This window comes from Mauremys reevesii, linkage group 23 (assembly GCF_016161935.1).
Source record: "Mauremys reevesii isolate NIE-2019 linkage group 23, ASM1616193v1, whole genome shotgun sequence".
Classification (NCBI taxonomy): Eukaryota; Metazoa; Chordata; order Testudines; family Geoemydidae; genus Mauremys; species Mauremys reevesii.
The window spans coordinates 13,598,196-13,625,690 of NC_052645.1; the positions used below are offsets into that span (position 1 = coordinate 13,598,196).

A 27,495-nucleotide genomic window follows, 5' to 3' on the forward strand; every position below is an offset into this window, starting at 1 on the left:
TGATAAGTGGCAGCCCCACTGGGCGGCGCGGTGCAAACCGCTGCCTCCCTCCCTGTTCCTGTGCGCGCTCCTCCAGCCAGGCTCCTGGGCAGCCCCAGCCTCACCCCCATAGCCCATTGGCCTGCCAGGTCCCTAGGCCATGCCAAGCTTGCAGCCTCTCCACCCACCCACCAGGTCTTCAGGCCAAGCTAAGCCCCCATCTGTCTCCCTTTCACTCACCCACCCACCAGGGCCCCTTGGCTTTCCTGAGCCCTGGCCTCTGCCTCCCACTAGACGTGTTTCCTTAGGCCCTTCCCTGCCCTGCTCTCCTGCCACATCCCACAGCAGCCAGGTAGCCCCAAATCCCCATCTCATGCTGTAGTTCCCCATGGCACCTGGTTTGCCTGGAACTCGGTGTCCCAGGCCAGAGTCCTGCTCCAACCCATTATGGTTTCCAAGTGTCCCGAAAGCCCAGTCTCACCTGTCCACATGTTACAGGGTCATTCTCCTCCTGAGCCCCAGCCTTGCGTTCCAGCCCAACAGTGCTGTGTCCTGTCTCCCTTCGGCCTATTCTAGAGCATAGGCTGTTCTGACTCTCCGGCTTGCAGTATTCATTATATCCACCTTCTGCAGTAACCCCTCAAGGAGCAACCTGAAATCACCTAGAGTCCAGTGAGGTAAGTGGACATGCCCAAGTCTTGTCAGGAAAACCCAAATGCCTAAGCTTGACTCTCTGGTCTGCATACCAAACTGTCCTAGAAATCAAACGAGGAACCTGGTTTTATCTTAGGAAGCTCCAGGCTTGGACCTTTTTGCTGTGTTAAAGTATTTTTTCCAGGTGGTGGCACTGTTTGCAAAAATGCTCCCTTGCTTCATCTTTCAAGCACAGATCCCTGCGGTTCTGAGAGATCTAAACATTGCTCTTTGTTTTACCAACTAACGCAGAGATTTTTTTTTTTGTGCCCCACTTTTCAGATCAGAGTCATGGGGTGGGAAGTACAATGCTGATTAAGTGAGGTTAAGTCACAATCAACTGATTAGAAAAATGCAAACATTTATAGTTACTAAAATTCCAAGAATCATTAGACTCCATTTAAAATCAAAATATCCTTTATTTTGCAATTAAATATTTTGAACCCTTTACTAATGTTTAAGGTGCACTTAAAACCACAATCCCATGGCTCCAGGTTCAACCTTGGACATTGCAAGAGAAAACTGCTTCTCCTTCTCCAACTTCTGCAGAAAGAGCAGCAGCTTCTTAAAACAGCTACTATACGTAAGCTCCATGAGTGTGCCCGCCCCCCCCCCTGAAACCCAGAGAACCAATGCATGCATCCGACGAAGTGGATATTCACCCACGAAAGCTCACGCTCCTATACGTCTGTTAGTCTATAAGGTGCCACAGGACTCTTTGTTGCTTTTACAGATCCAGACTAACATGGCTACCCCTCTGATAAATGACCAACTACTACCTCTAATTGGGCAATCTCTCATTATCTTTTTTTGGTTTCCTCTTGTGGTATGTCTCAATGAAAATGGTGATACTATCCCCATCACATCTATTCACATTCGTGGGAAGGTCTCACAGGACACAACTGACTTTCTCCAGAAACTCTGCAAATTAACAGCCTCCCTCAGAATACTGTCCTTGCCACCATGGATGTCACCTCCCTATACACCAGGGGTCTCAAACTCAAATGACCACGAGGGCCACATGAGGACTAGTACATTGGCCTGAGGGCCGCATTACTAACAGCTCATCCCCCCTGCCCTTGCCCCTACCCCCACTCCACCCCTTCCATGAGGCCTCACTTCTTCCCACCCCTTTCCTGCCCCTATTCCAACCCCTTCCCCAAAATCCCCACCCCAACTCCGCTCCCTCCCTGCCCCCAGGGGGTGCAGGTGGGGTGTGGCAGGGGCTCAGGGCAGGGAGTTGGGGTGTGGGGTGCAGGATGCAGCAAAAGGCTCAGGGCAGGGGGTTTGACTGCAGGAGGGATAGCTCAGTGGTTTGAGCATTGGCCTGCTAAACTCAGGGTTGTGAGTTCAATCCTTGAGGGGGTCACTTAGGGATCTGGGGCAAAATCAGTCATGTCCTGCTAGTGAAGGTAGGAGGCTGGACTCAATGACCTTTTGGGGTCCCTTCCAGCTCTATGAGATAGGTATATCTCAAAGTATTATTATTTTATTTATTATTGCTGGTGGGTGAAGAGCACCCTCTAATTTTTCCCTGTAGGTGCTCCAGGGCTGGAGCACCCACGGAGTCGGCACCTATGAGCCTGGGAATTTAAATTGATAACTTTGCTAGATACTAAAATCATGGACTGAACAGAACGAGAAGTACGTTCTTTTTGCTGATACAGACTAACATGGCTACCACTCTGGACTGAATAGAGACACTGGATTTATGGTTTATTACAACAATATATAACCCACTAACCCCCTTTTTTGTCCTATGACTGAAGAGGTGTTAACTGGCCACTTCATCTTGAATGTCTCTTATAAAATGTGTTAACTACTTATGCTAAACAATCTGTTCCACCTTGTATTTAACTTACCTTTCCCAGACAAGAAGAGCTCTGTGTAGCTCAAAAGCTTGTCTCTTTCACCAACACAAGTTGGTTCAATATTCCCTCACCTACCTCATCTCTCTAATATCTTGGGACCAACATGGCTACAACAACACTGCTAATGCCAGATTAAGTCATTTTTTTAAAAGTCAGAATCCATTACTCCTGTTCCTACAGTCTAACCTTCTTTACAATATTTTCCCAGTTATTTAATGCCTTCCATCTGGGGATCTCTAAGCACTTTACAGAAACTAATTAAGCCACAGAGGCTCCTGGCAGGTAGGTGTCATTATCCTATTTAACAGATGGGGAAATGGAGGAATGCAGGGCCTGGTTTTCGGAGGTGGGGGGCATGCCCCCCACAACTGAAAGTCCCGAGAGCTGCAGGTTTTCAGGAGGCTCTGAGTGTCATGTCCTGAGAGTTTGACTTTCTCAAGGTCACACAGGAAATTGGTGGCAAAGCTAGGAATGTAACTTCTCCTTCCCACTTGCCTAATATACATGTTATATACGTGGTCTTTTACACAACTCACTTGAAAGGAGATTGCTGGATTTTCTGTCTTAAGAAACATGCAGGAAGAATGGAATAAAACTGCCTTGAAATGAGAACTGATGATTCTTCCATTTTACAACACTCAAATGAAAATAGACTTATCACATCATTTAAATTACATGCTCAATAAACACCCAATTCCTTGTCTCCCACGCTTTCTTTAATAATAAAAAGCCAAAAACTTTGGGTAATAAATAACACACCACTTGAATTGGGAATGTAAACAATGAAATTTGGGAATTTCAAAGTTACATTCTCTATTGCAGTGTTAAGTAAGGTTTCAGAGTAGCAGCCATATTAATCTGTATCTGCAAATTTGTTAGTCTCTTAAGGTGCCACAAGTGTGAAGTAAGCGATGTTGTACATATGCATTATATGAAGACTTTTATATTCATGAAATTCTGAATGTGTGAGGGCTTGAAATAATCTCATCTAGTTCATATTATATCTCATTAGGGCTTCTGTTATGGAATTATTAGGAAAACAGGTCCCATGTGATCCAGTGTCTAGTGTTCTTACATGAGAGAGAACCAAGCAGATTTATCTTCTTATCTGGCTGCTTCTATGCACTGTATAAGCTCTGTAAGATCAGCGTTCTATTTTCATTATACTTTATTTTTCATTTACATTTTTAAATTAGCCGCTGTACTTAAATCATAATGCTTTGCACTTGTACAACACCTTTTATTGGAGAATCTCAGTCTTTTATATGTGTTTAATTATTAAGCCTCACAACACTCTGCCAGGTAGACAAGTATCATTACCACCTCTGTCATGCAGAAGAAGAAACTGGAGTGTAGAGAGAGAGGTGAAGTGATTTGCCCAAGGTCACCTAGCAAGTTGATTGCAGAGCATGGAATAGACCCTGCATTTGCAGGTGCTAAATGTTAGTCCACGCCAGTTATAATGAAAAGCAAAATTAAATAGTATATTATTTTTCCCATATGTTTTTGCTGCACACATCAGAGGTAGAGAGGAGAAAAGCCACACCATTCCAGACTTCTTTTGGTTTGGTTTACAAGGGGATGTGGCGGAGAATCAAGAAGGGAAGGAAGGCTGCATCTCATCTACTTTTCTCAGCTGATCATAAGTTACAATCAGCTTGGAGAAACAGCGAGAGGATGTAAAAAATGTCTTAAAAGGAGAGAGACAGACATGCTAGGATATTCTTCATGAATGAAAAAAGCAGTAGGAACTGAGAAATAAATGGGTCAGATATAGGGATAGACTGTAGTAGAGGTACAAAAACATTAACAGCTGTGTGGTCTAATGGCCAGTGCATGGGCTAGGTAGTCAGGATTTTTTGTTTCTGTGTTCAGATCTACCACTGCCTCATTATGTGATTTAGGACAGTGTACAGGGGAGTTGCATTTTACGCGGGGGTTAGGTTCTGAAGTCCGTGCATAAGGTGAAAATTGCGTATAATCAAACGCTCATTGAGTGGAATGGCGGGCAGAATCGCCCACACTACAGGTACAGTATTTAAATTATTTCTCTTTTTTTGTTTTTTGTTTTGCCGAGCTCGTATAGTTAAAATCGCGTAAGTTAAATGTGCCTATGATGCGACTCCACTGTAGTCTCCCATTTACCCCATCTGTGCAATGGCTATAAATAATGCTTACCTCCTCGTTAAACAATGTTTGTGTAGCACTTGTAGATCCTCTGATCAAGGATGCCATAGAAGGGCAAGTTATGTTGCAAATTCCTCCATTATGGCTCCAGTGGAGCTGAATTCTGCATGAACGATGTGCAAATATAACCGAGAAAGGGCTTTTGGAACTTGCATAAGGTAAGGCTATTGGTGCTCCCATGAGTTCTAGATTGTGGGATATTAAGTTCATCTTTGTTTGGGATGCTGTGGGAGGGTCTTTTCTTTACTTTCTGAAAAGGAAATTAGAAGGATGACAGGCCCTAGCTTCATTGTATACTTTTAAAGGCCTGTTTGCTTGTTCCATACAGTTGTATTTCTTGCAGATCAAGAAGCTTAAACTGAATTAATTAGGCTTCCTCCTGGCGTGAAGGTAAATGCATGCTCTAAAATTCATAGAGGGTATCTCCGGTAGATAGTTCGACTCCCCCCATAAAATGTGAATCATGAATAACTAGTAGTCTGCACTGGGCCTTGATGAATGGAAGAGTACCGTATGTTTCTGCACTGTAGGGGTCAATCAGGAGATATTGCCCAGCTACAGTTACTTTCAGTCAAGCTGATTGTGAAATGTCTGACTAAAATAGCAAAAAAATTAATTTGGAGCCCATGTCCTAATTGGCAAACATCCTGTTTTCAGAGTCTAGGGAATTTGCACCTATTTACCACTATTACTGAGTGATCTAGATAAAGTCTGGCACCCTTGTGGAGATGGAAAGATTTGACCTAATTACTCTGGGCACTATTTCTGGAAGAGAACCAGCCCAGGTGAGTGCCCTGGACAAGTATCTATTTACCTGCATGTTCCTAGGAATTGTAACTCCTTTTAAAGTTAATGGGAGTTTTGCCATTGATTTCTGCAGGAGGAAAATTGTTTCTGCTCCTACTGTAACCAATGGCAAAACTTTCATCATGGTTAATAGTTCAGGAATAGGGCCCTACTCAGGAGCATGTGACAAAGCTCTTCCTATAGATAAATATAAAGTCCAGGACTTCCTTGCAGATGAATTTTCTTGTCCAGAATGTATCATAGAATATCAGGGTTGAAAGAGACCTCAGGAGGTATCTAGTCCAACCCCCTGCTCAAAGCAGGACCAATCCCCAACTAAATCATCCCAGCCAGGGCTTTGTCCAGCCTGACCTTAAAAACCTCTAAGGAAGGAGATTCCACCACCTCCTTAGGTAACCCATTCCAGTGCTTCACCACCCTCCTAAGGTAACCCATTCCAGTGCTTCACCACCCTCCTAGTGAAAAGTTTTTCCTAATATCCAACCTAAACCTCCCCCACTGCAACTTGAGACCATTACTCCTCATTCTGTCATCTGGTACAACTGAGAGCAGTCTAGATACATCCTCTTTGGAACCCCCTTTCAGATAGTTGAAAGCAGCTATCAAATCCCCCCCTCATTCTTCTCTTCTGCAGACTAAACAATCCCAGTTCCCTCAGCCTCTCCTCATAAGTCATGTGCTCCAACCCCCTAATCATTTTTGTTGCCCTTCGCTGGACTCTTTCCAATTTCTCCACATCCTTCTTGTAGTGTGGGGCCCAAAACTGGACACACTACTCCAGATGAGGCCTCTCCAATGCCGAATAGAGGTGAATGATTACGTCCCTCGATCTGCTGGCAATGCTCCTATTTAACCAGCCCAAAATGCCGTTAGCCTTCTTGGCAACAAGGGCACACTGACTCATATGCAGCTTCTTGTCCACTGTAACCCCTAGGTCCTTTTCTGCAGAACTGCTGCCTAGCCGCTTGGTCCGTAGTCTGTAGCAGTGCATGGGATTCTTCTGTATCCAAGCAGAAGTGAGACGTTAACACATTTGGCTGTTCCTGTTCAGGCTTGTGATTCATTTGAATGTTCTCTTCTTTCTAGTCCTAGATTAGTCAGGTTTATTCTTCGTTGGTTCTCTTGGGTAACTGCCAGACCGTTGGTTCCCCTACTCTGGACTCCAGAGTCTGGAGTAAGGATCTATTGAGCAATGTATCCTTCAGTGATACTCAACCTGCAGTCCCTGTAGCCCGGTATTCAACTCTCCTCTTCTGTCTATCTAAACTGCAGCACAGCATCCTGGGAGACAATGCTATTTAAAACAAAGACCCACTCAAGTGAATCCAAGGTCCTGAGTCTGCTATGCATGGGACTCTGGTTTGCTTCAGTGGGAGTGTTGCAAGCTGAGAGTTTGCATTATCCCCGCAGTATCTGAGTGCCTCACAAACATTCCTGAATTTATCCTCACCACACCCCTGTGAGGTAGGGACGGATCATGCTCCCCATTTTACATTGGCGGATAAATGGGTGTTTAGTTTTGCACTAAAACAATGCAAAATTTCCATTGATTTCAATGGAGCAGGCCCTGTGTGTTGTGCCTGGGGATGGGTGGCAGAGTCAGGAACAGAGTTCATGTCAGCTGACTCCCAAAAATCACATGCTTCATCACAAAACCATCCATGTTACTGCCATGGTTTTATTTTACAGGTCTGCTTTTCTGGTGGCTCTTTGATCGGATTTAACAGCCAAGAACCAGATTTTTTTAAAGGTATTTAAGTGCCTAATGATACAAATACTGTAGATGCTTAGTGGGAGTGTACAAAAGCACTGAGTCATCTAACTCCAATGGGAGTCAGCATGGGTGGTGCATGAATGGTTGGCTCGGGGAGGCTAGCCCCATCCCTTCTGCCCAAGTGCCTCCCCCTTCTGCCCAAGGCGACCGGCTCCTGCCCCAGCCTACCCCCTCCCCAGCCCTGGAGCACCAGGCGGGTAGTGCAGCCCCAGCCCAAGCTGGGGGCCACAGCACAGGGGAAGACGAGCGGCAGAGCTGGGACTGGGGGTGGAGTGTGAACGGGGCCAGGCCATGCCTGGCTGTTTGGGGAGGCTCAGCCTCCTCCAGCCTATGATACCTGCCACCAGTGTTCCCTCTAATTTTTTACATCCATGTGTGGAGTGAAATTTATGTGCACCAATATGGAGGTGATGTGTGGTGGAGGTAGTGCCAGGAGTTCGGAGTGTGGGAGGGGGCTCAGGGCTGGGGCAGAAGGTTGGGGTGCAGGAGGTGAGGGCTCTGGCTGGGGGTGCAGGCTCTGGGGATGAGGGTTTGGGGTGCAGGCTGTGGCGGGGAGAGAGAACTCCCTCCATCCCTCTCTTGCCACAGCAGCTCAGGGCCGGGTGAGAGGTGCCTCTCCCAGGCCATGGCAGCTCCAGTCGGCCTGGGCTGGGCCAGGGGAGGGGCGCCTCTCCCCAGCTGCGCAGCTTACAGGGAACTTAACCCACCACCCATGAGAGTTAGGTGCCTCAGGTGCTTTTGTAAATCCCACATCTTCATCTTTAGGCACCTAAATACCTTTAAAAATCTGGTCCCAAGAGGCCATGTAGGTCTTAAGGTTTGGCCAGGTCTGGTACATTGGCTGTATCCTGGGTAGTAAATCTCCTTTCTACTTGTATACATGCATAAAAAGTCAATTAAAACAGGCTATACGTTCTCTTGGTTGGCTTTGCTGATTTGTTTTCACAGTGTCCAGTGCTCCTTGGTATGCTTTGCTGCATGAATTTCCTTGCTGTGTTTATTTTATAGCCTGTACATGCTGGAGCTTGAATTCCAGGGAGCTTGCTGGGCACAGAAGTTGTTTGCATGAGACCTTATTTAAGTTCCTGTCTGTTTTATGTGTGGCTGTTCTCTCTCTCTCTCTGCATTGAGGTGCCCATCACCATGGTGTCTCTCCTTCTTCTCACGCTCCATTAAAGATCCCATGGCACTTTTCTTAAGAGCTGGACTTTCTCCCATTGCCCTTGGCTACCCACTCCCTCATCTCTTCCATGGCTGTTCCTGCTAAGGGGCTGATACCTACTCCCCAGAGGTGGCCGCATTTCTATACCTAGGATTGCCCTGACTTTAGGGGGCTGAACCCTGTGTCCTAAGGGTCACTTGCAGGAAGAGCGAGTCTCCTGAAAGCTGGCCAGGGCGCCCCCTGAAACCTGCATGCCCCTGGGTAGGACTAGGGCCAGGGCCAGGGCAGCCCTCCCACCCTCTCCCTTCCTTCGGGTGGCAGCGGGACCCTGTGCACTGCTGCTCCCGGCCGGTGGGTGCTGCTGTGGATGCGGCTGCGCCCCGGCCGCTGCCTGCCTCTCCCCGCGTCCTTGTCTCGGCGGCTATAAGGCTGGGAGCCGGCGGGCGGGCAGGAGCTCGGCGTGCGCTGCGGGAGGAGCCGAGCTGCCGGAGCGCGGCTGCGCTGCGCTGCGGGGACTCCCTGGCCCCCCGATCCCCTCTGCCCGGAGCCCCGGGGCGGGGCGGGCCGCGCCGCCCGGCAGCCAGCCGGAGGGAGGGACCTGGGCGAGCCCTTCTCCGGCAGAGAGGAACCGGCTTCTCCCGGGCGCGGGCTGCATCTTTCACCTCTGCCTCGGCCGCTTCGCTCCGCCGGCCCGGGGGGCTGCTGCACCCTCTGTCCCCGGGGGCTGCTGCTCTGCGCTGGCGGAGCGGGGGAGGGGGGGTCTTGCATTGCATTGGGCTCCGCAGGACTCTCGCTTTCCTGCCTGCAGGCTCTGCCCCTCCCCGGGGAAGCGGCCGGCCCCGGTCTGGGCTCAGGAGTTAGTTATTTATTTGGTTAAATCCACTTTCCCGGGGAAGACTGGAGCGGTCTGGTGGTGGCTCTGCCCCCTTCTCCCCTCCCCTCCCCTCGCGCTTTCTTGTCCTCTGCAGCGGCCCCTTCGCGCTCCCCATGAAGCCCTCCGGGACAGGCGTCCTCTGAAATAGCCGGGCAGTGGGGCTCTCTCTTGGAGGGCAAGGGAAAGATGCAGGCGAAAGGCTTCCGTGGTGCCCCTTCCCTCCACGCTTTGCCCTTTTTGTTCCTTGTGGCAGCCGTCCTAGGGCTGCTGCCTTTGCTTCACAGCCATGGCTTGCAGCCTAATCCGATGCTGGCCTCTGAGCCACCCCACCACTACCCAGCAGTCATCAGTGGAAGTGAACGTGGGGATTTCACGACAGCCCCTCCGGATGTCTCCCAGGAGATTCGCCCTCTGCCCAACCACTCCAGCCCTGGGCCCGCCAAGTACCGGAAAGCCTTCCCTGTCCTGGGCATTGACTACACCCATGTGCGGATACCGTTTGAGATCTCCCTCTGGATACTGCTGGCATGTCTCATGAAACTGGGTACGTTGGCACCACTTCTCTGCAGGCGGTGTGGGTGGAGGGGGTGTATACAGTGCCCAAGCTTGCAGGCTTAGGAGTCGGGACCCTTGGGTTCTCTTCCCGATGAGTATCCCTGTGATCTCAGGGGAAGTGCTCAACCATTCTGTGCTTTCCGCTCTGTAAAATGGGTATAAAACTTGCTTCACAGGGGTGTTGTAAGATTCATTGGTAAAGGTCTCGGAGATCCGTGGATGAAATATGGTATAGAAGTCGCAACTGTTGACCATTCTGTGACAAAGAAATTCAGATGGATCAGTTAACAATCACTTCTGTTTCCTTTTACAGCTGACCCTCCCTAGTGAGGAAGGATGGTCCAGTGGTTAGGGCTCTATCCTGCAATTTAGGAGACCTAGGTTCAATCCCTTGTCCTACTACAGACCACCTGTGAGCTCTTGAGCAAGGCACTTAGTTTCTCAGTGCCTCAGTTCCCCACCTGTACGATAGGGATAATTGCACTTCCTCTCTCTCAGGTGTGTTGTGGGTATTAAACCTTGTGAGGTGCTCAGGTACTCTAAAAGTTGGGGCATATAAGTACCTAGATACCCTGGAGAGAGAATGATCCCAAACAGGGTCTGAGGTATTGAGATTCTGATAGAAAATCTCTCAGAACTTCTGCAGCCGGATTAATACCAGTTGAATTCTCCAGAATCTGACCTGCGCACACTTGGTCCTATCACATGCCTAGATTTCAAAGCTGGCTTTTGAGATTCAGTGTAGAGGTCAAACTGGCCGCTCTCCAACTGGTGATGTCTCGGTTTATATTCTGTCGTAATGCCAAGAGTGCGGATGAAGTGTCTGCCGCTTCCTGTTTTGGATGGTCATGGGGGAGGAGATCTGCATTTCCTTCATTTCATTCCTGACTCTTACCATTAATTATTTTAAACCTAACACTCCTAGAGGCTCTTCTGTAGTGCTCTGTAACTTGCTGAATCTTGCACCAGGATCCTGTCAGACTCTGAGAGCTAACAGAAAGATTGGTGCTTGGGCTGGGGAATCTCATGGCTGGCTATGCCTGCCGTGGTTCTGGTGTAACAGACTCCAAACGCTGGACTGGTAATTCACGGCAAATGGCTGATCACTGCCTGAGATTACAGAAATGTTTTCCCCCCCCAAAGTTGGTGTGGATGGGGAGTGTATGTGTAGATATGAACAACTTTCAATACTTTTCTGTGGGCCTCTTAACCTTTTATTTGAATCTAGGGATATAAGTGTCAACATTTAGGCCCAGAAGACTTCCATGTGTCTGTCTGTGTACGCTCTAGTGGTTAGAGCAGATATTGAATCAGGACTCCTGGGTTCTGTCTCCCCCCCAACTCAGACATTAACTGGACAAGTCATTTCAGGTGCTCTTAAATATCCTTAGAAGAAGGTGCTAGACAAATAAGCAATGCTGTTGCTTTTCTCTTCCTAGCCATGGTCCCCTCTCAGCTGGCACGTGTTCCATATATTAAGTAACTTGTAGTGACTGATTCCAGTTACTTCACTGCATTTACAGTCTTCCTTAACTCTATTGGGTGGAACAATTAGGAGTCTCGTCGCACCTTAAAGACTAACAGATTTATTTGGGGATAAGCTTTCATGGGTGAAAAACCCACTTCGTCCATTGCATCTGAAGAAGTGGGGTTTTTACCCACGAAAGCTTATGCCCAAATAAATCTTAGTCTTTAAGGTGCCACCAAACTCCTAGTTCTTGTGGATACAGACTAACACAGTGATTCTCAAACTTTTGTACTGGTGACCCCTTTCACATCGCAAGCCTCTGAGTGTGGCGCCCCCCCCCCCGTATAAATTAATAACATTTTTAAATATGTTTAACACCGTTATAAATGCTGGAGGCAAAGTGGGGTTTGCTGTGGAGGCTGACAGCTTGCGACCCCCCCACATAATAGCCTCACGACCCCCTGAGGAGTCCCGACACCCAGTTTGAAAACCCCTGGACTAACACATCTACCCCTCTAATACTCTATTGGCTGGGGAGATTAGAAACCTCCATGCGCTGATAGGAGAGGGTGTGCTGCTGTTCCTTCTGGTCTTTGGCCACACAGAACCTGGTTTCAATCCTGTTAGTGTGTCTCAAGGCATGCTTTGTGGTTGGTGTGCAAGATGTGAAACTGGTGTTTGCAGGTGAAAAGCACCAGGACAGGCAGCAGAAATACCCTGTAAGGAAATATGATGTGCCGAGGGTGGGGAATGGGGCTAGGGAATTTCTAATTTCCAGTAGGTTTGCTGGCTGCCTTCTTTTGTGAGCATCTTCATTTATCAGAGTGATCTGTAGTGTCTATGCAGAGGCTGCGACACAGCAGATTCTGCAGAACTCTACATTGTGGGTTAGGGCTGTTTGTGCTGTTTTAAGGTTGTTTTTAGTCAATAGCAGGGTCTGTCGCTTCTTACACATCGAAGGGATTGTGGGAGTCTGGGTGTTCGGGGTACATGTTTTAGGAGGACCAGTCTTGCAGCTTTTCAAGGATGTCTGAGAACCCATTGCAGGTAACTGAGGTGTTGGGGTCACAGCCTATACCACAGCCTAGGTTGCCTTACTCCTGTTAGGAGTTCTGGCTGTAGATCAAAGATGGAACATCCTATTCCTTGGCCTTATTTCCAAGGGATTTGATGCTGGGTCAGCTCAGCATGGGTGAGAATAACTGTCTTAGTGTGTTTCTGGGTCTTAGCTCATAGTTCCCGATTGCACCCCCTTAAACTAGTGGTTTAACGGTATAAACCAATGTTTTCCAAATGGATGAGTTGCTAACATCATTGCTGTGGTAGCACCTGTTTGCTGTCTGTTAGAGCAGTGGTTCACAACGTGGCGTCTAGGGCCCCCGTGCGGGGCCGCGAGCAGGTTTCAGGGGGGCCGCCAAGCAGGACCAGTGTTAGACTTGCTGGGGCCCAGGGCAGAAAGCCGAAGTTCCACTGCGTGGAGCTGAAGCCTGAGGCCCTGAGCAACTTAGCTTCACGGTGCCTCCCTGTGGCATGGGGGCTCCCAGGCAATTGTCCAGCTTGTTACCCCTTAACGTCGGCCCTGGCTTATATAGGCAGAAAACCAGTTCTTGTGGGACTGGTGGGCCATGGAGTTTTTATAGCATGTTTGGGGGCCTCCGAAAGAGAGAGGTTGAGAACCCCTGTGTTAGAGAACATGTCCCCGCTTCTGGGAGGAGCACGTTCACTGGCAGGAGCTTACTCTGCGTTCCTAGCCCCACCCCTGTAGCTCATGGTGTCCTGGCTGCGTAATTCAGTCTTCAGACAGATTGGCAAGTCTGTAACTGTGGGTGCTGATACAGATCAAAGCAGTGGAATCTAAAATGACAGGACTTGGGAGTTCCAGGTTTGATTAACCAGATCAAGGATTTATCCTCCAAATCTTTCATGCTTACTCTCCCCACAGGGCCTAATACGAAGTAAGGGCAGGATGGGAATGGCTAATGGCAATAGTGTTTAGCACTGTATGTGGTTCTTTTTATTTTCAAAGCCCTTTGCAAACTTCGACTTCTACCTGTGAAAGCCCTGGGTGGTGGGCAAAAGTATTACAGCTCTTACAGATAGGGAAACCGGTGTGGCGAGTTTCTGACTTGCCCATAACCACACAGGGAAACAGTCTGGGAGCTGGGATTACAACTCAGGAGCTTCTGTTTTCTAGCTCTGGGTTTAGTCCACTGGCCCAGGCTGCCTCTCAGCTGAGGCAGGGGCTGATGATTGAACAGCTCGTCTGAATAATGATGCCTGGGCCGTTGCAGAGACCTGGGGGACAGGATTCAAATCCTGGGAAGTGCTGTTCTGGATACCTGTAACTGGTGGCAATATGGATGGGCTGCTTGATGCACACTGAAAGAACTGGAAAAGAAGCTGAAGAGCTTGGAGTAAAAATTAATGGGCCGTTATCAGGGTCAACAGACCCCAGCTATACTTTGTCATACTCCTCAATCTCTTTCCCTCCCCCCCGCCCACTTCCTGATTTTAAAAACTCCTTTCCTCTCTTAAAGGAGTCCCTTGGGGTATCTTTGTATGGTGGTTTAATCTGTGCCAAGCCAGCACTTCAAGAGCCTCAGTGTCCTAGTTGCTTGGCCTAACAGCTCAGTCTTGAGGGACCTGATTCCTTGGGATCTCAGGCACGTGCACATTGGCTGACTTTGGCGCGCTCGTCTTGTGACGTGCCTCAAAGAGCAGCTATCTTGCAAATTTCAGTTACCAGCCAGCTTGTGAGAATGTAACCGGCACTAGAAGTGAGCGCTAGTGTAACACAAACGCACTTGTGGCCGTGATCTCCACCAGCCATGGAGACTAGGATTGTTACTGGCTCACCTAGTCTCAGCACCTGTGGTTAGGACTGATGCTGCTATATTATTAAGAGGCATTTTAAGATGGAATGCTCGGTGAAATGCACCAGAATGGGGCTAACACCCTCTAGGCCCCATCTAACATGCGGGAAATGTGTTGTAACAGTTTTGCTTCGTTTGTCTAGATGGAACCATACCATGGTATAACCATAATAGATTATGGAAGGCATTACACCCCTAATCTTCATTTGGGATCTTGGTTATATGGAGTCTGGTGCCAGCTGTGTTAGCGGAAACCAAATTATTGTAACATTATTTGCCGTGTGGCGAGTTCAGTTGTGTAGATGGGCCCTTGATCACCACCCACTCAGGAGGAGATAGTGGTAGCTAAGCTTCTAACCAGTGATTCTGCAGTGCAAAGAATCCTCCATCTGTGTAAAGCAGGCACAGATTATCTCCCCTGGCTTTGGCACTGAGTCTTGGGTAGGGCATTTGGGGTAGAAATTTCAAGACGGTTTCTCACATGGCCTCACTGAAGACAAAACCGGGTTCTTGTGGTGTTGATTCACCTTCTCTCCCACTCACCCTTTCATTTTTATTATTTCAGGTTTCTCCTAAGTCTTTCTTTACGCGCTGCCTGCTTAGAGTGTTAGCTAATTTTCTCTTAGTGCAACGTCAGTTGGTAGGACTGGAATCACCGGTGACTTCAGAACTCAAGGTTAGAGAGAAGGAGCTGACCTTTAGTGCCAGTGCTTCAGGAGACAGGCATTTAATTCAGACATAAATAAATATCGCTCATTTCCACTGAAATGGAAAGAATGAGCAAGGAATGCAAATAAAGGCTTAATAACAAATTGCAGTAATAGTACCTGTCATGGTGTCTCTTTTCAGTGCCAGACTATAGCAGAATAGGCCAGGGACTGGCAGTCAGGATTCTCCTCTACCACAGATTTGCTGTTTGGCCTTGGGTAAGTCACTTCACCTGGGTGCCTCACTTCCCCGACCTGTGCAGGAAAAATACGTTGTAGGAGTGTTGAGGTTTAACTGTGTCAATCGAGCACTTGGAGACCCCCAGTCTGTTTTATAGAAGTGCAAAATATTACTGCCCTGTGTTGGGAATTGTCCGGGTTCAAGGTGTGGCAGCGTGTCTGATCCTTTCTCTGTAAGCCTTCCATATTGCACTGAAGGAGGCTTTGGATGTGACCTCTTTCACATAGCAAGCCTCTGAATGTGACCCCCCCCTTATAAATTAAAAACACTTTTTAATATATTTAACACCATTATAAATGCTGGAGGCAAAGCGGAGTTTGGGGGTGGAGGTTCACAGCTTGTGACATCCCCCCATGTAATAACCTTGTGACCCCCTGAGGTGTCCCAACCCCCAGTTTGAGAACCCCTGCTCTAGCATGTGAGACCTTAAATCACCAGCTGATGCAGCCCTCCTGTTTGGTTGGAGCCTGTTATAATGACTGAGTCATCGCTGGTTTTTCTTCACAGCACTTGGTCTTTCTGAATGTCTGGATCAGGGTTGTCTGGTCTACAACAACCGCTACACCAACCTGTCTCTTCAGAGCAGCAGACAGCAACCAATACGTCACAAAGATCCATGTCCTTGTTAGCTACGTTACGTTAGCTGTAAAGTGAGCTGAGCTGAGATCTGTTATTTGGAAAAATAACACTTTGTTTTTCTTCCTGTTCCACGTAGACATATAGACCCTGTGTTATGGATAATAGTCGGGGTGCTGTAGTGGAGTTACAGACGTTTCTGATGTCTGTTAGGCTAGGCTTCTTGGGCCTATTTACAATAGGCAGGACAAGATCCGTTTCAGTAATTCTATGGTACGGTCTCAGAAATGTCACTAACTTCAGCCGGCGGCTTCCTGCAATGGCATCTGATTCCTGCAGCCAAATATTCAGTGCTCCTTTTTAATTCCTTTTCAAAGTGCCACACGCACACCTAGACACTATAACAGACGTGAGCAAACTACGGCCCGTGGGACCGTCCTGCCCGGCCCCTGAGCTCCTGGCCCCTCCCCGCAGCCATGCCGCCATGGGGAGCGCAGCTGGCTCTGGCCGGGTGTCGCGTCTGCGAGCTCCTGCTGCTGCTGAGGGGGTTGGATAAGGGAGCAGTGGGTCCTGGGGGGCAGTCAGGGAGGAGGGAGCGGTTGGATGGGGCAGAGGTTCTACGGGGGCAATCAGAGGATGGGGAACAGGGAGGGTTGGGAGTGGGAGTCTCGGGGGGCCTGTCGGGGAGCAGGGATGTGGATAGGGGTTGGGAGGGCAGTCAGGGGACAGGGAGCAGGTTGGGTTGGGCAAGGGGGTGGGATCCTGGGGTGTATTTAGGGGCGGGGGGGGGTGTCCCAGGAGGCTGTGCTCAGGGGATGAGGAGCAGAGGGCAGTTGGATAGGGAGTGGGAGTCCCAGGGGGGGCTGTCAGGGGATTAGGGTGTGGATAGGGGTCAGGGCTGTCAGGGGACAGGGAGTGGGGCGATTGGATGGGGATGGGGGTCCCGGGAGGGGGCGGTCAGGGGACAAGGAACAGGAGGTTGGATGGGTTGGGAGTTCTGAAGGGGGCAGGAAGTAGGAGGGGGTGGATGGGGGTGGGGGCCAGGCTGTTTGGGGAGGCACAGCCTTCCCTTCCCTGCCCTCCATACAGTTGCGCAACCTTGATGTGGCCCTCAGCACTATAACAATGAATAAAAAGGAAGGAGGTTCCTGCCCCCCAAAAAACTTTCCATTTGAGCTAGAAAAAGGACAACAAAGTGACAAAACACGAGTGGAGTTAGAGGGGGATAGGGTAAAAGATCCCAGGATATATTTGTTGCAGCAACCAACAAGACAGGTATCTATTTGTAATGGATGGGCTTTTCAAAAGTACCTAAATCCCACTGGCAGTGATTCTAAGGCTCCTAAGTTACATAGGTGCTCTTGAAAATTTTGCACTTTGGTTCCTACATGCCTAAGCCACTTCTGGAAATGAGACTTCAGCACTTTTGAAAAGCCCCACCCATTATAAAAAGAGGAACCAACAAGACGTGTGTATTGGTATTTATTGTATTGTAGGATTTTTAAGTGTCTAAGGTTTGAGGAGTTAAATTCAATGAGATACCATAGTGAGGAGTGTGGTAGATACCTACCATGGCATGAGAGGCTAGAATAGAAACCAGTGTGGGGAAAGTTTGGCTGAAAGACATGAAGCAAGAGAAGAATGAGTCTGCATAGTGTGTAGGATTGGGAAAGGTATTCTGGGCATGAGGGCAGGCGTGCCAGATGGCACCGACTCACAGGTGGGAGGAGACCCGGGACATTCTAAGCTTATGCCGTGCAGGCGTGGGGAGCTTTCACTGTTACTGGACTCTGAAACCAAAGATCCAAGAAATGCATCTAGTAACCAGTTTTCTGTCTTCACACGAGCTCTCCTCATCGTGACAGTAATGCAGGTTTCTTTAATTATCAGAGGGGGTAGCCGTGTTAGTCTGGATCTGTAAAAGCAGCAAAGAGTCCTGTGGCACCTTATAGACTAACAAACGCATTGGAGCATGAGTTTTCATGGGTGAATACCCACTTCGTTGGATGCGAAAGCTCAGGCTCCAATACGTTTGTTAGTCTATAAGGTGCCACAGAACTCTTTGCCAGGTTTCTTTAAGAAGACATCAGTCTTATTCTTAGAAGAATTTCTCTTCCTAGAAGAATTTGGGGAGCTGCTCTGAATGTCACAACAAGCTTCTGGCCAGGTTGGAAACAGAGCAGGTTTGAGTGTCAGTGAATGGTGAGCAAGAAAAGAATTGAAACACAAATTGCTCTCATGTTGTATTAGCTGAACCAATAAGAGCATCCAGAAAGGAGGCAGGAAATGTGACCAGTGGACAACAAGCCAACTTCTGCCACGGTACCTGTGAGGGACTGGCCAACTAGAAGTGACTGAGAGAAAAGCAGCTGGAGACAGTGATACTTATTTAATTGTGTTTATCCCTCTCCCCCATTCTTTTTGTCTGTTCGATTGTAAGCTCCTCGAGGCAAAGACTGTGATCTCTGATCTATGTGGAAAGCAGCTAGCACACCGCAGGCTCGAATGTCATGGAAATTATAGAGTAGCAATTAGGCCACTTGCCAGAGTGGAAAGGTGTTTGAACTGCTCTGCCAGGGCTCTTGCAGGGCCCGCTGTTTGTCTAGTGAGGCTGATTCCCTACTCTGTGACTCTTTCCCCATCTGGATGATCAGGATAATACATTCTCTGCCTGGGTATTGAGGCTTGATTCATGAACATGAGTAAATGATTCTGAGGTTCTTCTCTGGCTGGTGCTATAGAAGTGCAAATTATTCTTAATTATAATAAACACTCTTTTCAGCAGCAGCCGTGTTGGTCTTTCTCGCTTCCTTATCTGTGAGTGATCCTAATGCACACAGCTATTTCTTTCCTGCCTTTTCATACAGTTTGCCAGCGTGACTGAGGGTTGAGAAGGAGATTGGCAGTGGCCTTTTCTCTCTTGCTTGTCTGTCTGCTGCTGGCGCCTGAACAGAAGAACGATCCAAACTGTTTCCTCCAGGGAACTGAGGAAAGTACTAATGTAATTAGGGCATGAGCGGTGAAAAATTCCTCACATGGAATATGGGTTATTTACAGAGTGGGAAGAACATGAGCATCTGTGTGCATGTGATGTGTGTAAATGCAGCCTGTACCCCCCCCCCCCCCCCCCCCGGAGAGCACTCCCCAGTGAGCCCTAGTGTCTGCTAAAATACAATCTGTATCCGGCTACACCTCAAGACTAGTGTGGAATGTCCCAGCCTGAAGTCTCCTCTTATGAACAGGTTGAGGGCATGTCACAAAACTGGCCAAGTTCCTGTGTGGAATTCAAGGTATTAGTGTTTAACCTCTAAAGCCACAAATGGTTCAGAGTTGTGGTTACTAGGGTCTCAGTGAAGATAATTAACTGTGGGACATGGCAGATTCTCAGTCACTTGCAGTCTTTAAACCAGGACTAGATCTCTTTAGATATGCTGTCGCTCAAACAGAAGTGACGGGTTTGAAGCAGAAATTATTGGATCTGGTTCTTTGGCCTGTGTTCTGAAGGAGGCCAAACAAGATGATTGTAATGATCTCTTCTGGCTTTAAAAAAACTATGAATCTGAGATATTCTGCCCTACTGCCACAACTGTGATCGTCAAAGGAACTTGAACTAGCGTTCCCTAGCAAGTTAACCACTGGTTGAGTGCTAGTAGGTACACTCCAGATAACATCTCTAAAGATGGTATGAAGGCCAGATTAAGTGGAGAATGGAGCAGAGCGGAAACATGAGCTAGATATTGGCACCAGTATTGAGGGAGGTAATGCTGTTCTCTCTGGATTGTAGGTAGGTAGACATCTTGGATCCTGAAGCATAACATTTTTTTTTTCTTTTGGGGGACCCACTTTTTTCATTTAGATAAAACAGAAATTCAGCAAGCGCTTTGTTACTGTGTTGAAAAATAGGCTTACCTTACTGTAACCCGTTCTCCCCTAAAAAACATCCCTTCCTGGTGTGAAGCTATAGATGTCTCCGTAGGAGAGTGCCCCTAAAATACTTTCGGTAATGTGGTAAGTTCTGAATCTTCTTAACGTAGCTGGTCCAGTGGCTCAGTGAATGGATTGTGGGTACTGAGGGAGGAAACTGTAGAAGCAAACGATAATGAGGAATGAATTACTGCAGCAGTGTTGTAAACACTGGATTCTTTCACTCCCAAAGGCTTAATTTGTTCAGATGAAAACTGAAATCCATCTGGAATATACTGTGAGAATGCAGCCGTACTGAGCCTACTTTAAGTAGCATTAGTTAAGGAAGTACTTTCCTTCCCTGCTCCCTCCCGTTGCTATAAAAAGGCCTTAAGCACTTGTTTCTTATCTCTTAGGGCAGGGGTGGCCAACCTGTGGCTCCGGCGCTGCGTGCGGCTCTTCAGAAGTTAATACGTGGCTCTTTGCATAGACGCCGACTCCGGGGCTGGAACTACAGGCGCCAACTTTCCAATGTGCCGGGGGGTGCTCACTGCTCAACCTCTGGCTCTGCCCCAGGTCCCCACTCCTTCCAGCACCCTTGTTCCACCCCCCGAGCCTCCTGCCCACTGCAAAACAGCTGATCGTGGTGGGCAGGAGGCATGGGAAGGGAGGGGGAGGCACTGATCAGCAGGGCCACCAGTGAGCAGGAGGCATGGGGCGGGAGGGAGCTAATGGGGGGCTGCGACTTATTACGGTGGATCTTTGGCAATGTACATTGGTAGATTCTGGCTCCTTCTCAGGCTCAGGCTGGCCACCCCTGTCTTAGGGCCTGAATCTGCTTCTGTTGATTTCAAAGGGATCATGGGGAAAGGCTCCCAACAAACCCACTTTAGGTAACACCAGAGTGAGGAAAACACCCCTTAAAGGAGTAGGGAGGTCTTGGCTGTTGATTGACTTTGGAAGCCCAGTGTGTGGTCTGTGCCCTGCATGTTGCTTATCCTCCAATCCTATACTTCCGCACGCTGGCCTGTGCTCATGTTAGCATCTGACTGCCTTTCAGTACTGTGGTAACCCCTGTGACTAGCATCTGTCATGTGTCTAAACAGAGCTATATGTTAGAGAAGCCACGATCAAAGAAATGTACCTTGCACTTAATGCAGAGAGAATGGTAAGGGTTGTGATGGTACTTGGTTCTTGAAGGAGTTCATTCCACACTCTTGGGCTGACTCCGGAGGGAACTGCATGTCGTGCCTCCCTTTCCCCCTCTGTAAAATGGGTCTATTTACAGGGCCTTTGCAGCACTTGATATTCGTAAAGTGCTTTGAGATCCTCTGGTGGAAAGTCCAATAAATGCAAAGTATTATTCATAACGAGATGAAAACAAATGCATTTCCCTCAACTAGGAGTAATCTGTGATGGGATGTTAGGTGGGGTGGGATCTGAGTTACTACAGAGAATTCTTTCCTGGGTTCTGGCTGGTGAGTCTTGCCCACATGCTCAGGGTTTAGCTGACTGCCATATTTGGGGTCGGGAAGGAATTTTCCTCCAGGGCAGGTTGGCAGAGGCCCTGGAGGTTTTTCGCCTTCCTCTGCAGTGTGGGGTCACCTGCTGGAGGATTCTCTGCACCTTGAGGTCTTTAAACCACAATTTGAGGACTTCAATAACTCAGACATAGGTTAAGGGTTTGTTACAGGAGTGGGTGGGTGAGATTCTGTGGCCTGCGTTGTGCAGGAGGTCAGACTAGATGATCATAATGGTCCCTTCTGACCTTAAGTCTATGAATCTGTGACTCATAGGCATCACAGCATCCAGTCTTCTGCGTCACCAGGTAGGCAGTGAAAGTTGCAGTACAATAAACTCCTGGGGACAGCTCTTGTATTCCGTTTAATGGTGGGAAAAAATAATTTCTTTAGCTTTACCGAGCCCGTGTTTACTAGAGCAAAATCCTTTCTGGTAATCTGCAGTGGGATTTTTTTCTCTTCTCAGAAATATTCCCAGGTTGGGAGTCACTTTCATGCCATACTAAATCTTAGTAGCAGACCCAGGTGAGGTGGCAGTTTCTGAGCCTGATGCATGAGGTTTCAGCAGCACAAACCTCACTGGCATATTTTTATGCATATATAAACCCTTAAAGAGAGAGACCTTAATTTTCTCTTGGGAGGCCTCTTTCCATTGCAATCTGAATTCCTTTGGGTTTGAAACTTTACTTCATTCTCCTTTCCATAACCCAAAGTGTAAATGAATGGAGCCAGTAGTGATTCTGCAGGTCACCTGTGTGTGAAACTGAACTGGCTGTATCCTAGGGTGTGTGTGTACTGCAATCATGGTGTGAATGAATGCACCTTGAGCCAACATACCCAAGTTAATCTAGCTGGCTCAGGTCCTGAAACAGTGCAGACGCATGAGCGCAAGCGTCAGTGCAGGCTAGCCCTGCAAGAAATCATCCAGGGTTCCTGGCAGGTTTGTGCAGCTCATGCAGCTGCAGCATCATTGTTCCAGGACCCAGGCTAGCCTGGGTATGTCCATTCGAGCTGCAGTCATAACCTGTGATTGCAATAGAGACATACCCTCTGGGGCCTGCTTCTGGGGACGACTTCAGAGGGCTGGTTCTGTAAACAGTATATTTCTTTGTATTGTAACTCTTAGGAGCCCCCAGAGGGGTACAGACAGACTGATTGGGGCAGGGGGAGGGAGTGGGAGAGTACAAGGAAACAATGAGACAATATTTGTCTGCATGATAGCAGTGAATTCTGTGTGTGAGCCTGCAAAACTGCATCTCTTGCCATTACTATAAATGGCTCAAGAAGCGGCAAGTGATGTCAGATGCTGATGTGGAATTTACAAAGTGGCTCCTGTCTCCCAGAAAGCCAAGGACCAACATGCATTTCCAATTGTGCTATTTGGTTTTTTGACTGGGAAGCTACAGGAATATTTCCACTGTGATTCCCACTATCCCTGCTCGGAGGGTAGTAGTGCAGAGTGGTGGGGAGACCAACTGACTATTTCTCTGGAAGCTTGTCCACCCCCTCGCTCTCCCTCAGGACTTGCTAAATGTGTCTTTCTAATCTGAGAAGAGCAGTTGTGCTCTTTTAGTTGGGGAGTTTATTTATGGCCCATTAATATGACTGATGCAAGTCTGATGATCGTATTAACCATTTATGAGGCTTCACTAAGGTGCAGCAGGCAGTGCCTTTCTACGCAATTGTAACCTGTGTTGTGCAATAGAAGATGAGGCTGGGAAGTGTAATAATTCCTTTAAAAGGAGGAATAATTGGACCACCTTATTCTGTAACTGTGTATGGAATGGTGACGATCAGAAATCAGCCTTAAGCATCCAGCATTCCAAAGCTGTTTCATGATTGTGTTAAAAGCTGCATTGTGGAGACCTTGTACATCGCTAAAGGTTGGTAACTTGCACAATTTTTATTATAAAATCCCACAACTGCAGCCAACTATGCTAAATGATCTCTCCTAGCCTGGTTATTTGTGGCATTCAGCATGTTGCTGCAGTTGAAATCTGGGAAAAATGTGTAGGTCACGGCTAAGACCTCTGCTGTACAGTCAGGTTTACTTATTCAGTCCTCCTCCCTAGAGTACAAAGAGTTCTTTACTAGAGTATTTTTACTAGGCCTTGTCTGAACACGCACGTTGTACTGCTTTAACTGTACTGGTATGCTTAAAGCACCCATGGTGTGGATGCAGTTATACCAGTATAAACATGCTTACACTGGAATAGCTTATTCCTGTACGGGAAGGGGAATAAGCTATATTGATGTTAGGCACCATTATACGGGTTCCACTATGTCAACATTAGGGGTTAACCAGTATAACTATCATTCCCCCCCCCACCCCCCCCCGTCTGACACAGTTAGACCAGTGCAAAAACTGTGTAGATCATGCCTTAGGGTTTTAAACAGTTTTGCTAATCTCAGTTTGTGTGTTGGGAGGGCTTGGGGGAATGCGTCTGCAATGTAAATATAATTTAGTGAGGGCTATGATTGTACAATATCAATATGTAGACTTTACATGAGTCTGCTTGGGTCTGACTCCTATCTGCAGCAGTGGACAGAACTAGAAGCTACAAACGAAGGTGCAAGGAACCCTGTCGTGGAGCATTCTGTGACAAGGTGGCTTTGGGAGAAGTTTCTTCTGAACACCAGACAGTTGGTAATGGGCTTATGTCTTGAAGCATCAAGTATCTGCATTTCCCACCCCACCAACAGCTGTGATCCTCTCCAAATTAGGTGGAAATGTTCTTCTCTCTGTCTGGCCAGAGCACAACTCTGGGTGACAATTGAGATCGTCACGAGAGGGTTTTAGTTCCTTATTGGCAAGTGGACACTGCCTAGTATCTTTTCCCCTCCAGAAGTTGGCTTTTTTTCTAGTTGAATGTGAGACGTTATGTAAAAGTAGGATTGGGGCCAAGAACTGCTGATATCTAATGCTGGCTCCAGTGCCAGCTCACTTGGTGGCCCTGGGTGAGTCACTTAACCTCTCTATTTCATTTCCCCATCTGCAAAAAGGGAATTAATACCTACTCCACGGGGGAGTCGCAACTGATTTGTTAATGTCAAGTGCGAGATGTGTGTAAATGCCTCTTGTTGCTTTAGTTCTCCCTGCCCTGAAAAATAAACAGAAATGTCTTGTGGCTTCTCCTGTTTGCAGATTATTTTATGGTGACCTCGGGTAACTCATGGAAATGTTGTCTTCTCCTGTGTAAGCTGATCCTGGACTCTGTGAACAGCCTGACTTGTTGAACTCACTCAATCAGTGCTGTTGAGACAAAGATGCTATTGAAATAGTGACCAGGGCTTGCTTTGCATACATGGGGGTGGTGAATATCCCAGCTGCACTGACAGTGGTAGTATACTAGCATCTCTTGGAGTTCGAGCATTGTGGGCCTGGCTAATGGGAGCCCTGTACCAACTCGCAGCTGTCCGGCTAGTTCAGAAGGGCTCTGGTTTTTCAGTTAGGGTCACAGTGGCTGTTCTCGTGACTCAAGGCATAAGTGCTGACTGTCTCCTCTATGTACTTCTCCGTGCCAGATGACAGGGTCATGTGCTTCATCTTCTCTACCGCTGCTTATGCTTATCTCTTTCCTCCCTCTGCCTTATCAGCCCCTTCCAGCGCCTGTTCGCTTACCCCAAGAAGGGGGTAAGCGAGGGGCTGAAAGGAGCGAGTCCTCTTGGTTTGTACTGTAGCTTATTTGCCAAATCATAAGAGGTTAATTGAGGGAGGATTTAATGTTGCACCTTGACCAGGTCCATCCTGTCTGGGAGGAAGTAAGGAAGGCCCCAAAATGAGCCTTCCTCTTTGCCAAGGATGCAAACAGCAGGGTTGCTCTTTCAAGCCACGTCTAACATGGTTTTATGTGGCTAGAAGAGCCATGGCGTAGGCCTGATCTAAACACTGCTCTGGTAGAGGCTGCAGCAGAGAGATGCAATCCCCCCTGGTGTGGACTTGGCTTAACGGAAATCTATTACAATCTATTTAAGCTAAAATAATTTAAGACCCTTTTAAAAACCCTGTGTAGCCGAGTTGGTAAGTAAACAAGTCAGGCTCTTTGTGGTCTGCTGCACCAGATATGGGTCTGTGAGCTGCTCACTTATGTAGCACTTGGAGAAGTGTTTGAATAACTGATCCGTCCAAAGTCCTTCATTATTTTGGAGGAAGGGGACCAAGGAAGCAGTTAGACTGTCCCCAGCCTGTTTAGAGACATTAGCTGGTCTGGATGAGCCTATGTCAGGATAATAAAGTTAATTGGTGGAAGCTTAGGTGCCTGTTTAGTGCTGGCCTGGAAATTTGCAGGCTTGTAAGAACAAACCACAAGTAAGATTTGCTGTCTGGTTTCCAGTGTGGGTGAAAATGGTTGGTTTGTTTTTGTTTTGTTGTTAATTGTCTGCTATACTCTGCAGTTATCTGACCTCAGGGCCAGTGCTTTATAGAGGGCTGAATGGCAGAGACAGCAGTCAATCAGAAGAACTCACTCACAATATTTCTAAACAGGAAATCTGTTCATGTGTTGTGCTTTTTGACCAGGTAATCACTAGATGTAAGATTTGATGGAGGAAAGGAAGTGAGGCGCTTGGACACTCAAACGTTCCATTATTGCACTGAACTTGCTGGTCTCTCATAGCAGATCCTTTTCTGCAATACCCTTAACGTTGCTGAGTAGCTAGAACAGCAGACTAGAAATCCAAACTCTTGGATTCTGTTTCTGTCCTTGCCATTTACCTCCTGCATGACGCTGCGTAAGTCACTGATGTGCTCTGACACTCAATTTCCCCATTGCTCTAGATGGATATAGTCAATGTTAGACGTAATTAACCTTTGCGAACCACTGAGAGCCCTTTGCCTTTCTTCAGCACCTGCTGTCTGAGGATCTCCATGTCCTTGACAAACATCAAAAACTTCAGCCTTGCAACATCCGTGGAGATGGGCAGTATTAGCCCTGTTTCACGATGAGGCGCAGTCTCAAACCAGGCGGCGCAGCCGGAATAAGAACCGAGAGCTCCTGTCTCCGAGTCCTGTGCTTTAACCACAAGACCATCTTGCTTCTTTGGATGAAGGTTGCTGTATATTATGGCTGGATCTTGGAAAGCTGCCAAGTATTGTTCCATCTCATCTGGGCACAACAGCCAGCTAATCCTTAGGTGGCTTTAAAAAACAGAAATACAGGATCTATCTGCAGTATCTAGGCACTTGTACTGCACTCGTCACCATGGTACCTGAGTGCCTTTTACCGTCCCTTCAGCTGGAGGGATAGCTGCACCTTAGGGGTTCCTGGAGACAGCTGGAAAGCAAATCTCTCTTGGTTTGACTTTTGCCAGCTCTAGAGATTAAGAAAGTGTATACATTTGGCATGTGAGACTTTAAACATAAGAAGCCAGAGTTTATGGTGTTGGGTGTGATGGATGGAGACTGGGAATACAGTCGACTCTGCTCTCTAGTCCTAGCGCCTCCTGCTGGAAAAGGTCACAGCCACCATGGGTGCTGAAAGTGACTCTGATGGCAAGTTACAAATGAAATATTCTCTCCCCTCCACCTTATGCCTCTCCATTTGAGGGGCTGCTGGGTATGTGGCTATCCAGCAGAAGGCCTCTCTGGCCTGAATTCTAGGGAAGCAATCTCTCCAGCTTATACCACAAGAAGCTTATGTACACTCACTTCCTTTGTTCCATCCACCCCACGGGACTGCCTTCCAGGGCATCTAGCTGTTGCTTGTTGGGATTTCTTTCTTGGCTGGTTGACTGGCATGGTCTGCAGCATTCTTCTGTCAGCCTCTGTTCTGTCTGTGTTGAGATTTAACTCTGTTATCACAGATGAAATGGAGCCTCCCACCCAAACTCTGAGGCCAAACACGGAATGCATGATTCCTGGTCTCATAGACGTTCTGTCTCCAGCCTTCTGGCGGCTTTTAAAACGGCTTAATCTCACAGCCTTTTAAGGAAGAGATCAGAGTACCTTGTTCATAGTACATATTTTCTGTGGTTACATCATTGTTTTCATCCTAAAGGATCCCAAAGTCCTGTACAAAATATACGCAGTGCCACTGAAATTCAGCTACTTCTGGGGTGGGAGGGCTGCCGCCAGGTAGACAAGCAGCATGCAACACACTGAACTGAGAATGGGATGGGGGATTTTGGTCATGGATACATGGGTAAACCACTACCAGTGGATCTTTAGTATCAACAGATAGATGAAATCATAGAAGTAGTGTGTGCTAATAGACCAGCTCACAGAAATTGCCTACATCCCAGTTTATCTCCTTCAGAAGGACAATGAGCTGATTCAACCCTGCTGAGATTTCAGCCTGTTCCTCCAG

At 47.8% G+C, this 27,495-nt stretch overlaps 1 protein-coding gene across 1 annotated transcript in view; it reads left to right on the forward strand.

The window, feature by feature from the left end:
- Positions 1-8,917: 8,917 nt before the first annotated feature.
- Positions 8,918-27,495, forward strand: part of SLC9A1 (solute carrier family 9 member A1) — a 53,528-nt gene continuing 34,950 nt past the window's right edge. Inside the window, exon 1 of the mRNA XM_039511453.1 lies at positions 8,918-9,891. Within this exon, the coding sequence (XP_039367387.1) occupies positions 9,534-9,891 (358 nt within the window). The 5' untranslated portion in view covers positions 8,918-9,533. The remainder of the gene's footprint in view (positions 9,892-27,495) is intronic.